Source organism: Gymnodraco acuticeps, unplaced genomic scaffold (assembly GCF_902827175.1).
Source record: "Gymnodraco acuticeps unplaced genomic scaffold, fGymAcu1.1, whole genome shotgun sequence".
Classification (NCBI taxonomy): domain Eukaryota; kingdom Metazoa; phylum Chordata; class Actinopteri; order Perciformes; family Bathydraconidae; genus Gymnodraco; species Gymnodraco acuticeps.
Window position 1 is genome coordinate 647,579 of NW_022990565.1, and position 13,919 is coordinate 661,497.

The 13,919-nt window shown below is 41.3% G+C and overlaps 2 protein-coding genes across 2 annotated transcripts; both read right to left on the reverse strand.

Moving 5' to 3' along the window:
• Positions 1-321: 321 nt before the first annotated feature.
• On the reverse strand, positions 322-2,955 carry LOC117553705 (trophoblast glycoprotein-like). Its single transcript, XM_034227747.1, has 2 exons — positions 2,287-2,955; positions 322-1,652 (listed from the first exon to the last, which is right to left on the reverse strand). Exons 1-2 carry the CDS (start codon positions 2,547-2,549, stop codon positions 680-682), a joined length of 1,236 nt encoding a protein of 411 aa, XP_034083638.1. The 5' UTR covers positions 2,550-2,955; the 3' UTR covers positions 322-679.
• Positions 2,956-3,301: 346 nt separating this feature from the next.
• On the reverse strand, positions 3,302-13,261 carry LOC117553706 (transmembrane protein 222-like). Its single transcript, XM_034227748.1, has 6 exons — positions 13,054-13,261; positions 9,984-10,068; positions 9,533-9,564; positions 9,342-9,438; positions 9,126-9,256; positions 3,302-3,989 (listed from the first exon to the last, which is right to left on the reverse strand). Exons 1-6 carry the CDS (start codon positions 13,248-13,250, stop codon positions 3,902-3,904), a joined length of 630 nt encoding a protein of 209 aa, XP_034083639.1. The 5' UTR covers positions 13,251-13,261; the 3' UTR covers positions 3,302-3,901.
• Positions 13,262-13,919: the final 658 nt, after the last annotated feature.

Sequence of the window (13,919 nt, forward strand, 5' to 3'; positions counted from 1 at the left end):
TTAAATACATTTTCTAGAGCTGAAAATATTTAGACAACCCTTTAAATCCCTCTGCAGAGAATTACACATGCACTAAACAGTGTTTGAAATACATACGTGCTTTAAAGTAATCCATACCTATTGATGCTTAAAATGTAATTCCCTTCTATGATCTTCGTCCATATGAACACCTAAGTGAACAGTACATCATTAACATTGTCTTGTAACAAACACATCTTCGACACCTTTTTTTTTTATTAGTGCTATATGATTTCCCATGTTTATCATGCATTACCACACCTCAAAACATAGATCCAGACACTTTCAATATAAATTCTTCCTTCTAGACAGCTAAACTTTGATTATATTGTTTTAATGTGTGCCCTTTATTTTTGAAGTCCTTCGGCCCCTTTATTTATTTATTTATTATTTTGTTAGGGTTTATTTTGTATATGTTTGTATTTTCTGTGAATCTTGTGTTCTTTAATAGTCTGTTATTTAGCCTATGTTTTTATAAAAGGTATAATAAACACACAAGATGTAGGTCGATTTACAGAAATGTGTGCCTTGAGAAAACACAAAGGCACTTTTTTTTCTAATGCAGTAGGAATCCTAAATACCTCAACTGTAAATGTACTGGCATTGACTATTCACATCTACATCACTCACTGTCAAATGAGTCTCTAGCTTCATTAAACGATCATAGTTTCACATGTGGAGAGGTCGTCAGCTGTTTAACCTGAGTGTCTGTAGGAAGCTGGACAATATAGGTGTCACTTGGCAGCTGCTGAGACGTATCTAATCCTGAATGCCCTCGTACCCCGCTTCCGCCATCTTTAGAGATCTGCCCCAGTCGAGGGTCCGAGTCCAGCTCAAATTGGTAGTGGTATCCCTCCAACACATCCCGACATGCTTCTCTCATCTCAATGATCCACGTCTTCATACCTTTCCGATTCAGATAGAGCACGAAGAGAAAGACCATGCCTACTAAACCGAGCACCAGCCCCAGCAGGACGTAGGATGTCTGCAGGGTGAGATCGTCCGCCTCTTCTTGGACAGGAACCACACATCCAAGGGCGTGGACACCGAGCCCTAGCAGCAGGGTGTCACTTAACCCCCCCGGTGAGGCACACCTCACAGCATCCACATCCACCTGGGCTCTGGATTCATTCAGCCAGGCAACAAAATGACTGATCTCACAGGAGCAGGTGTAAGGGTTGTCTCCAAGGAGGATTCGGATGTTGCCGAGCATCTCCAGCTCCTCAAGAGCATCAGCACTGACCGTCGTGAAGGCGTTGTGTGTGAGGTCCAGCACCTGCAGGTGGTTCATACCAGAGAAGGTTCCACTGTAGACGGCCTTAAGGGAGTTGTTGGTGAGGAAGAGGTGCTGCAGGTTGGGAAGGTGTGAGAACATCCCCGGGGGCAGCAGGGCGAGGTGGTTCCCAGAGAGGTCGAGGCGGAGGAGCCCCCCGAGGCCCCCCCAGCGCAGAGCCGTGATGAGGTCCGTCAGAGCGGTGAAGTTGCTCAGCGAGTGGCTCAGGTTGAGCTCCTGAAGGGGGCTGCCGGGTATGCTGAGGGCTTCTGGGTGGATGAGGGCCAGATGGTTCCCACTGAGGTCCAGGAAGCGCAGGTTGCTGAGGGAAGAGAAGCTGTGGGACGCCATCTCTGTAATCCTGGGAAGATGACTAACACTGTAACACCTGTCTTTATGTATTGGGCATACATAAACAATAAAACCACACTCAGAGATATAAACATTAGGATGGCACAATATGTATGGCTGCAGAAAAGTTATTGTCTGACATTAAGAAGTTGGTTTATTTTTTACTGTAATACAATTATAGCTGATACATTCAAAACCAAACTGTTTCTTTGACTTAAAAAGCAGTGTATCTAAACACTACACTAGCCTATGTGATGGTTTGCACCTTTAAAGTGGGAAGGTTTTACACCGTTTTAGAGGAAGACAACAATATTGTAATTTGCAATACAAATTTTCTGATGCATGAAAAAACTAAAAAGAACATTGAAGGGCAACCCAACTTTGCTCAATATATCTCAGCCTTCCTTACCCTCAGGTGCGCATAAACTACGGGTTATGAACTGAAAAATTACATGAGTGTGAAATATAAAATCATAATATTATCAGTATTAAGAAGCAATTGGTTATTCATCTGTATCGGCTGCAAAACAATCAAATTGTGCATACCAAAGAACATTTTGTATCTATTAGATACACATCAACAGAGTAAGCATGTAATATGGCTTGATATGTAATGAAACTAAAACAAACTGTGATATTCTTACCTATTATTGCTCAAAATGATGTTGCTGACATTCTCCAGCTCTACAAAGGAATCAGGTCCGATGTGGAGAATATTATTCCCTGCGATGATGACGGTCTTTGCATATCCTGGAATACTTTGTGGCACCGTGAGCAGATCTTTAGAAACACATTTCACTGTGTGACTGACAGCAAAGCACTCACAGCCAAAAGGACACACCAAGCACTGTGAGCGCGGTGCACAGAAAAGGACTCCCAAAAACAGCCGGACTGCAAAAACACACATCTCTAAATTATGATCAATGAAAATGTAAGTTTAAAAAGATGTATTGAATTACAGAAGAACCATTTTAATATTCTGTACACTGCTTTTGTTCCCTCTAAGTGAATATATGCTGCAGAGAGAGAGCTTCAGCGCGAGCCCCTCCTCATCTGCTCCACTCTGGGGATGAAGGTCCCCCTAAATTGATGTTGGTTCATATAACACAGATGGTGCTGGATGAAAAAGGTACGTGGGTCCCTTAAAGGTACAGAGGACAATTAGGGCATCTACAGCCTGTGACCTACAGCAGTCTGAAAAGCTGAATACAGCACATCCAGCATCCAATAAGGTCACAGAAACAGATAAATCACAGAAACAGAAATGTACGATTATATGGTTGGGCTGCACCTAATGATTACTTTCATGAACTGTTAATATACCAATTAGTTAGATTAATCAATTATTAATCTATACATTGTTAGAAGAAAGTCAAAAGGTCCAGCCTAGTCTAAGAATCCGATGTGATGTCTCTAAATGCAGTATATCTGCACATTAGATGTGGTGTCTGTAATTTTTTGCATGGCAAATAACTCTTTAGATCAACTAATTCTTGCAGCTGTAATGAATAATACTCTTTTGGGTACATACCATCAACAAAGTAAACAAAAAACGGACATAAGTATTATAGTATTGCCATTAAAGTACAGTTAAAGTAACTTAAGGATGTAAGGATTCAAATTCTGTCGGGAGAGGAGCAAATAATACACGGAAAGATAAAACATATACTTGTATTTATACACCAAAGGAAATAGGATTTAATGTAGGTTTTTTACAGCACGACAGTACCTCGATTTTTCACAGATGGGTCCTCCTTATCTCTTTTTGGTAGCGTCTCATAACTCCTACACAAATAATTGATGAACGCTTTTAGTGTTAAGATTTTTTGATCCATTTTAGAGTTATTCCTCACCGATATGAACATTAGCCAGTCAGAAAACACATTCATCATTGCCATTCTTGGAAAAGTACATCTCAACAGTTCTGTGGTATAACCATTTTATGATCCCCCATATAAACAACATAAACACAGAACCCACTGTGTAAAAAAACAACTCAAATCATAAAAACTTAAATAAAATAAATGGTAAAAACATACTATTGATTTCAAAACTACCGTACACACAGACAGCTACAGTATGGTTTGTCCTTAAATACGCCCCTAGAGAATAGATCCCTAACACACAATGAAGTCCATCATCTGGATTTTGTGTACATGAAACAAATGTCTCGACAAAACAATTTCATGTCAACAGCCGAAGACAATGTATAAAGTATAGCCAAAGTCTGTGAGTCCTCTCGATTGCCTGTCTGGTCCTTTAATGCAGGTTGAACGTGAGGACGAACGTGCCGAGAATTCCGAAGATCATGAAGAAGGGAAGCCAAGTCTTGAGGAAGGCCGCCCAGCTGAAGGATACAGAGAGGGTAATGTGTGTTAGAGTAATTATTAACACCTGGATACGGAGAGTGTGTAGCAGAGAGGGTAAAACACCCTCTATTGTGTGTGTGTGTTGAAATCACATGGTCCGATCTATTTACTCCCAGAGGCCCACGGCTCCTCTCTCCGCCCCTGAACGCACCCCACCTGTGCCCTGCTGTCCTCTCTATCCAAACGGTGCAGGGAGCCCCACCGGAGGGGTGACCTTCAGGTCTGACACAGTGGGGGGCTCTGCTGTCATTGATGAATCACACAACTCCCCTACTGTTTAACAGACTCCTGTGCAGCGGGAGTGTATGTGCAGAGGCAGCACAAACACCGGCATCACTATGTGGGTCACCGGAGAATTATGAGGCGGGTTCTCTTAGCCATATGTCTCCCAATGCTCACCAGCATCCAGCAGCAGACCAATTTAAACGACTGTGTACATGTTAGTGATGACAATGCTTTAGGTGTGTTTGGTCCAGTACTGTGAGTAACAATGTTTTCCTTCTGTTAACTTTGTGATTTAGCGAATGCTTCTTCTGTCTTCACTGTCAGTACGACAAGTCTTTTGCCCATTGAAGTTTCCTTTCTTTCCATGGAGTTTTGTTAATCAAAATTGGGTTCGAAAGGCCCAGACAAACAAACCCAACTTCAAAAAACTAGCTGATGTCTCGCCACATGTCCCCTTTGTCTTGGCCAAAAAGTTGCACTTAAACACAACACAAAAACTAGCGCATACATGCTGTATCTGTATGAAAGGATAAACTTTTCCATACTAGCAGGTGGCAATATTCTGTATCCCACCTGCAAAAACGTAAACCTGAAGAACCCAGACTGCAAATATAGAAGCCTAAATTGTCCGGCGCACTGGCCTGGTGCTTCAGGGCCCACATGTGTTGTAGAAATCCTTAAAGATCAAATGCAAAGCATCCAAATATGCTACATTTTTATAGAAATGTTGTTTTTAAGACTGCCTGTATTTTTTATTTTATTTAAATCGAGATAATACACCCAAAAAAAAGCTTTTTATTGATCCAAAACTCGACCCAAAGCCGTCTGAATTTCTGACATGTAATTCCCAGCAGCCTCCGCGCGCGTGACGTAATAGTCAGGGCTGCACATAACTGGTGCGCAGGTGCGCATGCGCACCTCCGCCAAAAAAAGAGCACCGGGTCATTTGAAAAAAGGCGCATTTGCGTACCAACATTGAGAGAGGGAGAAGAGAGAGAAGAGAGAAGAGAAAATAGAGAAGAGATGAGAGAGAGAAAGACATTTGCGAGTTGCATATGAACTCAGGGCCGGCCCGTAGCACTGGCGTTATAGATGTTCGCCTAGGGCGCCAGATCTGTGGAGGCGCTGCGCTGGCAGTTCTGGAAGGGAAAAAAACATTTTTGACCGTTGGGGCTCATCCTAATTTTCGGTCTTGATTTAACAACATTCATAATTAAGTAAATGTAACACCCTTTTCCCCCCGGTTACACGTTTCATTTGCCCTGTACAATGGGCGCTGTAAGTGATGAAAATGGGGGATGTTGGCTTATCTGGCGCCCGCAGCTCACAGCCAAAATGCGAGGGAGCGAGGGAGAGAGGGAGGGTGCACCGGTTCCGGCGCAGTTGTTATTAGAATCTGGTGCTAACTGCTCTAACGGATATAAGAAGAAGATGTTTCTACAATGATGTGGAGGTAGAGTCCTCTCCAGTCAGACTGAGAGGCTGATAACTACAGCTCAGTGAGGTAAAGGACTGAGTGTTTAGATACTAAGTTCACTTTAGTCCAAGTTATCTCAGTGGGTCTCAAACGTTTTGATCACAATTTATGTAAACACATATTTCCAAGGCACTCCTTTATAATTATTGGGATAAACAGGTTTGAAATCATTCCAATGCATACTATAGGTCAGTAAACCAAAAATATCCTTTAAAACTGGAGAGATAAAAAAAAAATGCATAAATAAATCAATGTTAAGGTAAAATAAGATATGAACAACAAAAATAAAATAAGTTACATTCATTTGTTATTGGCGATGGTAGGTTATTGGTTATGTTCACATACTTATTTGATTACATCCACTTGTCTAAGATGACAGAGACTTTCGACCCAAAACCAGCTGTTGACTTGTGGATGCAAGCAGCTAATCGCAGACTCAACCAGAGAGAAAGTAGTAGGCCTACATCATCAGCTACCATGTCTGACAGAGAGGAGAACAGTCAGGAGAACAGTCAGGAGGGTAGTGATGACAGTTTGTAGGATTACTGGTCGTGCTAATGTTGTCTTGTGTTCACCTCTGCATGTGTGTTCTGTGCCGTGTGTCTGGCAAATAAAGACCCCCTCAAAAGTTACGGTTTATTTCATTTTAAGGATGAGCACCAAGCAACATCTCCAGGTGCTCCTTTGAGAACCAGGGCAAAAAAGTGATGTGCACCCCTGGTAATAGTGGCCAAACAGTCTCTGGACCAAATATCCCGACTCGGCAGTCTCGGTCACATGTTTTTCGAAAAGAAAACTGAATTAACATGGGTTATTGACATTGTTGTGCTTTTTGTTGTACGAACGGTGCGGGATCTGGGAGAGTTTTACATGCATTTCCCAAAGACCAAATCATCCGTAAAAAATTGATTTTTTTAGTGAATCGTGTTGGATGGCAACCGACAAAATGGAGCAAGTTGTGTTCTGACCACTTCGCGTGTGATGCATACGACGTTGATCCTGCTATCATGAAGTCTGTTGGTGGAGAAGCATTAATAGCACGTCGGAGGCTGAAACCCGGAGCCGTCCCCTCCATATTTCAGCACAAGAAACCACTGAAAGAACGAAAGAGCCGGGCGATGCAGAAACGCCAAAGAATTGAGGTAAACAACTTTTGATTAGATTTCAAAGCGCACGGAGCACAGCAGATAACGCAGATAACGGAATTGCAGTGTTATTGCTTATAGAGGTGGGCACCGTTAGATTCTGTGTCTTTACGATCATAAACAATGTGTTGGATGTGGAGCTAGGATAAGTAATAAGGGCGCTAGGAGTGATTTCGGTGCAGTAATAGGTTAGCATTTTTCGCTCGGGGCTAATTCACTGTTAGCATTGTAGTTTATCTGCAGCTCATTCATCGCTCCTCCACTCATAATGGAAAAGTGTGAACAATATGCATTATGATAGGGATTAAATCCACTATTATTCCTCCTGGCCCAATTAAAAATGCCCCCCGCGCAATTAAAAGTGACTGAGCACTTAGAAAACCCAACATTCTTCTAACCACTTCATTAGGCCTATGCATCAAAAAAGCCCTCCGCCATGCTTTCATTTCTTTCAGCCGAGTGGGTGCTTATAGAGGTGGGCACCGTTAGATTCTGTGTCTTTACGATCATAAACAATGTGTTGGATGTGGAGCTAGGATAAGTAATAAGGGAGCTAGGAGTGATTTCGGTGCAGTAATAGGTTAGCATTTTTCGCTCGGGGCTAATTCAGAGTCTCACTGTTGGCATTGTGTTTGGTTGTGATGGTTCCCAAATTACCCAGTGGTGAGTCCGCCTGGACTTTATTTTTCTAAACCTCTCTAAAAAGGTCAAACGTCACTTGTTTTGCATCAATCTTGATACAGGGTACTTATTATATGTTATAGTTTTGATTCCTAAAGCTTTTAGTCTATAGTCTACTCAGAATCAGACATGATAACGAAACTAAGTTGTACTATCGGCGGAAGCAGCTGTGAGCTATAAGCCAAGGTTTGTTTGTTTGGCCACTGTGACGTCACGCGACGCCATCTTGCGGAGGAGCGGCTGAGAAAATAAATCGTCGGACTTGGTGTTGGGGGTTGAACAAAATAAATATTGCGCATTGCCAGACGCATATTATCTCCGATTTTAATACTGCAATATCTTAGATAGTGTTGTAGCTATATGATTTCGATTTTACTGGCAATTATTAAAAAAACTTTGAATTTGATCTTTAAGCAGTGTGAGGATTATATGTGATTTTCGACTTTGGGCCAAACAAATAAAAATGTACATGATTTGATCAAACCCCTGTGATGTCACAAACATCATCAACACAAAACAGAAAGACTGTTTAATATGTTCAGGTTTCATTGCTACACCCTGTAGCGAGTAAAACTCTAACACAGAAAAGACGTGTCCATGCTGCCCTAGAACGCCTCGTTGGAGATTTTTCTTTTTCCATTTTTTCCTTCCGGGTCCTATTGACGTAATGAAGTCCAAATGGACCAATCCGCGGAGCTCCGCATACACACACACACACACACTCAGCCGCGGTGCTCCGCAGAGCTCCGCACGCACCCACACACTCACTCAACCTTATCTTTTCTCAGCCGCGGTGCTGCGCGGAGCTCCGTACACACACTCGGAGCTCAGGCTGTGAGTGTGTGCGTGTACTCAGGCTGAGCTCCTCGGTGTCTCGCAGACCCCACGCAGCAATCAGGAAACTACACCAGTAATCCAGCTCACACTGTCCGCTCCTCGAGCCTCAAAGGGCGGAGCAGCGAGCCCCGCAACGTCCTGCCAACACGGCACCCAGACCCCACGCAGCATTCTCATCTGTTTGTCATTACTGGTGTCATTTTCTGGTTGCTAACAAACGCCATTTTAACACATAATCACTGATGTTCCGCTGTAACGGTGGTTGACTAATCAGAACAGAGTGGGTGAGCTGACCAATCAGAGCACAGTGGGCTCATAGGGAGGGGGGGCAGGAGCTCCAACAAGCCGTTTAGGACAGAGTGAATACATATACTATACAGAGATGCTGTATGAGAAACCAATGTGAGTTTGGAACATTGAACAATGTAAATCTATTCTAGTAGACCCAACAATGGAATTATGATCAGTAGAAATGGCCATGACTTGGGACCTTTAACAGAATCAATATTTGCATTATAATTATAATGTAACAGTAAGTAAATCTGTTTGTTAAAGTCTTAACAAAGTAACTGTTGTTGCCAGACAAAATGTTTAAGACACAAATGCTATGGTGTAATCAATGCAAATAAGCACTCTGTAGTAAATTATTTTTAACCTATTAACAAGATGGTAACTTGGAAGTGTGGCTGGCTTCTTTATGTATGAAGTGTCCTTTTTGGTAAATGGCAAGATGAGTCTTAAAAACTTACCTCACATGTTTTCCGTGAATAAGAGACAGCGCACACAGTTTTATCATGTTCCAAGACGTGCTGTTGTTGTAGCGCATAAGGTTGAGGGCCATGGCAACGTGGGAATGGCAGTTATCTAAGCACAGATTGTGCTTAAACAAAACAGAAAAATGTTTTATTACAATGTGAATAATCAAGGGGAAATATAAGTTTAAAAAATCCTAAATATCGTCTTACCGGCCTACATTTGTATTCCTCAGAGGCGTCGTGCACTGCTTTGTCCCATATAGCAGCTCCATTGCCACAAACTTTGTCCACATCAAGCTTCCAATACCTGTGATAATAGTAAACAATCCATATGTTCATTAAACTGTGTCATAAGGTGTGACCCAAATACTTTTTGACAGTATTTTAAGTAAGAAACGTACTTTGTAGGTCTTCCAAAGCCCATGTTATCTTCCTGAAAAAAAAATCCAAATTTTAAATTGTAAAACATTGAATGAATCATACCAGAATCAGAATCTTGTTTATGGCCAAGTAGGTTTTTACATACAAGGAATATGCTCTGGTGTATTAGTGCATAGACTAGAAACATACATCTAAAATAGAAACAATTATGATAATAAAATACTACTACATGAAATAAAAATGCAGACAATATTCTAAGGGGGTGTACAAAGGTTGAAAGTATTAGGTATAAAAAACATATCTCACGCAAAAGTATATCTTTAAGGTTTAAGATAATCAAAACAATGCAGTCATTGAGTCAGCATGAATTACTCAATGACTGCAATTACCTATGCCATTTCATTAGACGTGAAACTAACTACTGTAGCTAATAAATACATATCATATTACTTTTTCTAAAGCAGTACTCACCGAGACAAAGTATGATCCTGCAAAATCTCGTATAATTCCAGCAGAGGTGCATATACCCATGTGACCAATGAAGGGGAACACCCACCTGCAGAATGCACCCATCACAAAACAGTAGGATCAGAATACATTAGGTAGAGGACGTGGAGTACATTGAATGCAATCATTCGCTTAAAGCAAGTACTGTAAACCAGTGGTTCCCAAACCTTTTGTGCCCAAGGCACACCAAAGGACAAGTAAAAATCTCAAGGCACACCTATTGTGCAAAATAGCCCTTATAACACGTGTTATCACTCATATCATGTAAAATATCTGTAAATGTGCATAATTATTTACTAATGCCAAATAAAATGTGACAAAGACAACTATATTACTCATGAAATATTTATTAACGAAATATTTCAGAAATTAATTTGAACCTTTATCAAATTAGGCTTCATCAAAGCAGCAACACACTCATTTAAACCAGACAGGTCACACAATTAAAAATGAGGCAAAGGAAACTCAGCAGAAATTCAGCACAGAGAACTGTCAATGCAAGGAAGCTGCATTGTCCATGGTCCTGAACTACAAATTATAAATGTAACATTTCAGCAATCAGCATTGAAACATGTGCTATTGTAAATATTTTGCCGACTTACAAATTAGTGAGATACATGTGCCTGTCGGGGCGCGCAGAATTTTTTAATCCTTGGTGGCACTGAGGAGAGGGGCACTCGCAAGTCCTGTTCAACAGAGAGCCGTGACCTCCTGTTGTTCTTCATGTAAATCAGAGTAGAGAACGCCAACTCCAGAAATGGGGTCGTTACTAAAAAAATGTAATATATTACATATTACTTTTAAAAATATATATATATATTACACTACTTCGTTACTATCTACATAAAGTAACTCGTTACTTTACTCGCCGAGCACGTACGAACTGCGCATGCGTGAGTGGTAATAACTTTCCTTACCAGCAGGCGGCGGTAGTGTGTATTTGTCATTCAAAACAGGCAACAACCGGAAGACAGAGAAGAAGAACAGACTACGTGATATTAACAAACAACAAATAGCGTGTGCGGTAGCTTCACCTTAGCATGTGTTCTTTGCAGGTGTTTGTTGAGGTTTGACGTGGTGTTTCCAGCAGTGGATAACAGCTTCTGGCCTGGACACAGTTTGCACCTCACCGTCACATTCCTGTCTATTCTTCGGACGAACTCAAAATAATGGGCATACCTCCACCCAGGGTCGGCTTCATGGGGGGTCATTCGCGGGCCATGCCCCCCCAAATGAGTCACTGTGCCCCCCCAACGCAGGGTTGGCAAGCTTTGCCACTTTGCCGTTTTTTTCGTTTTTTAATCATATAAGTGAAAACGTTTCTGCTAAAGGTTTTTTGTGTGAAATACATCAGAAATAAAGAATACAAATATAAAACACAGCCTGAGGTGTGCTCACTGCTGCTCTCTGATTGGTGTGTTGCTTGACCAATGACCCCCGACCTTTGTTTTGTTATCATTACGTGGCTGTGTGTTTAGATGAAAGCCGGTGGCGATCTGTTCATCTGTTACACTGATTATACAGTAAAGCCATCGAAAATAATATGATATACAGTAGCCTACAGTACAAGTACATGGGTCTCTGTGTTTCATTCAAGCTCGGCTCTGTGTGGCACGAGCACATTTTGTCTGTGCGCGAGTGGTAACGTGGAATGTTGTTAGCATCTGGTTAGCTAGCTATGCTAACGGATATAAAGGGCTGTTTCTACACCAAGGTGGAGGAGAGTCCTCTCCTGTCAGACTGAGAGGATCTTATAACGTCAGCTCAGTGAGGTAAGGACTCTTTCAGTGTTTAGATAGTTCACTTTAGTGTAGGTTAACTTATCTCAGTGGGTCTCAAACGATTTGGTCACCATTTATGTAAGTATTTTCGAGGAATACCTTTATATGATCATTATAGTTGTTAAAGAGAATAAATGAAAAACGGGTATGAAATACTATAGGACAGTAACACAAGAATACAGTTTAAAAGGGGAGTGATTAGTAAAATATCCATAAAGAAAAAGTAAATCTGTGTACAGTTCTGTTTCATATGGATGCTGAGAGATGTCGGCTATCCATAGATCTCTTCATTTTGCTCTCAAAGTGCACCAGATTGATGCTTTTAACTTCAATATTTTAAAAATAATCTTCCCGGGGGAGCATCCCCCCAGACCCTCCTAGAGGAGGTTAGGTCCACCCCCACCTAAAACATGTTCACATGGATAGGATACTAAATACATTTGCACACTTTTATATGGTGGCCTATGTCCATATCAAATCAAGTTTTATTTATATAGCAAATTTGTCAACGATTTTTGGTCGAGCTAAAGTGCTGTACATATAATAAAAAATAACCTACAGTAAAGACACTTTACAACAAATACAACAGCACAGTTTGTGTAGAATATCAGTATGAGAAAACGACACCCTCTGTCCTTATATGTTTCTGTTTTGGTGGTCGTTCCACAACCGTGCATGTCTGCACAAGTCATAGGTGCACTATACAATAGCACTACACCCTGCAATGTGTGTGAAAGACAATAGACTTTACAGCATGTTTTTTTAAATTGAAGTTGCGTTGGTGTTTGTGTGTTGGTTGTTGACGGCAGTGTGTGCCTCCCCTTGGTAAATGATTTCCCCCCCATTCGATTTGTTCTAGAGCCGACCCTGCCTCCACCCCTCGAAAGTTATCGCTGACTCAGCCATGTTTATGCAGCACTGCACGTGGAGATGTGGACGCACAAGTCGCGCAGATTACGTACATATAAACCTACAAAGTACGGATATAGTAAATAAAAAAACAATTATTTTTGTGTAGTTGTATATTGCAATAATAACGTATGGTTGTCACAAAATCCCACGGCACACCCGGACTTGCCTCACGGCACACCAGTGTGCCGCGGAACACCGTTTGGGAACCACTGCTGTAAACAACATGAGATTCAACCAGCTAACATAAACCTGTTTCATGTCATCTGACATTAGCAACATAACAACCCGCTGTAACGTTGCAGGTAAGCTAGCAAGAAATGCAGCATGTGTTAGCTTCTTACGATAAAATAGGAATAGGCGTCCAGACGATGCAATACGGGTAGCGGTTGTTTTTTTTGTCGCCTTTTAAGAAGTCTCCGTGGTAGTTCATCATGATGTCAGTTTCATCCACTTCCGCCATCACTGCCAGGAGGAGTGACCGAAGATAAGTGACGCACAGGCGACGTGGAAGCGCGTCTCCACGGATAAACCGAGCCATCTGTCGGTCAGTGCACGCAACACCCCTCATTTGTGTGTTGAGCGTGGCGTTTGGGTACGGTCATTTATAAAGGATAAAGGAGAACTTTTGCAAGGTCTCAGTCTTTTAAGTTTCTACGATTACAATCATGTTGTTTTTATTCATTTTCATTCTGTAAATTGTATATTTTATTTTTAAGCCTTTCTAGGTAGTCCGTGTACCTTTGTTTCAATGTTTTACTTTCTTAAACCAGTAAACGGAAAAGCCACTGCAATGTTTTGTATATACAACCACAGTTATGACGATAAATGCGTCAACAATTAAACTAAGTATAAAATAATAAAAGTGATAGGATTAAGAAAGTTTGAAAACATAAATAAAGATTTTATTAGGCACGTGTACACCTGATTCTATGATAATGTTTTTTGAAGTTATGTGGATCAACTGAGATTATTCCATCAGGGAGTTTAAACATAAAGAGGCTGTGCTCATGTGTTATTTAAATCAGGATTATGTATCCATTTATCAAACATTTACAGATTGATAGATTTTCAGATCTGTCCCTTCAGTGCTATTCGTCACCCCAACTGCCAGACTCAGCGGTGTGCTTTATCAATGTATCCTCCACTACCCGCAAAACTGGGTCACCTCATTACTGTACTGTATATGGGGCAGGAGATGCCCCCCTAA

Coding starts and splice junctions, on each gene's coding strand:
- LOC117553705 (XM_034227747.1), bottom strand. CDS start 2,549: ATGTGTGTTTTTGCAGTCCGGCTGTTTTTGGGAGTCCTTTTCTGTGCA. Junction 1,653..2,286: donor ATCATTTTGAGCAATAATAG/GTAAGAATATCA, acceptor TCATCTTCCCAG/GATTACAGAGATGGCGTCCC.
- LOC117553706 (XM_034227748.1), bottom strand. CDS start 13,250: ATGGCTCGGTTTATCCGTGGAGACGCGCTTCCACGTCGCCTGTGCGTC. Junction 10,069..13,053: donor ACGCCTATTCCTATTTTATC/GTAAGAAGCTAA, acceptor TGCATTCTGCAG/GTGGGTGTTCCCCTTCATTG. Junction 9,257..9,341: donor AGGAATACAAATGTAGGCCG/GTAAGACGATAT, acceptor GTTTTGTTTAAG/CACAATCTGTGCTTAGATAA.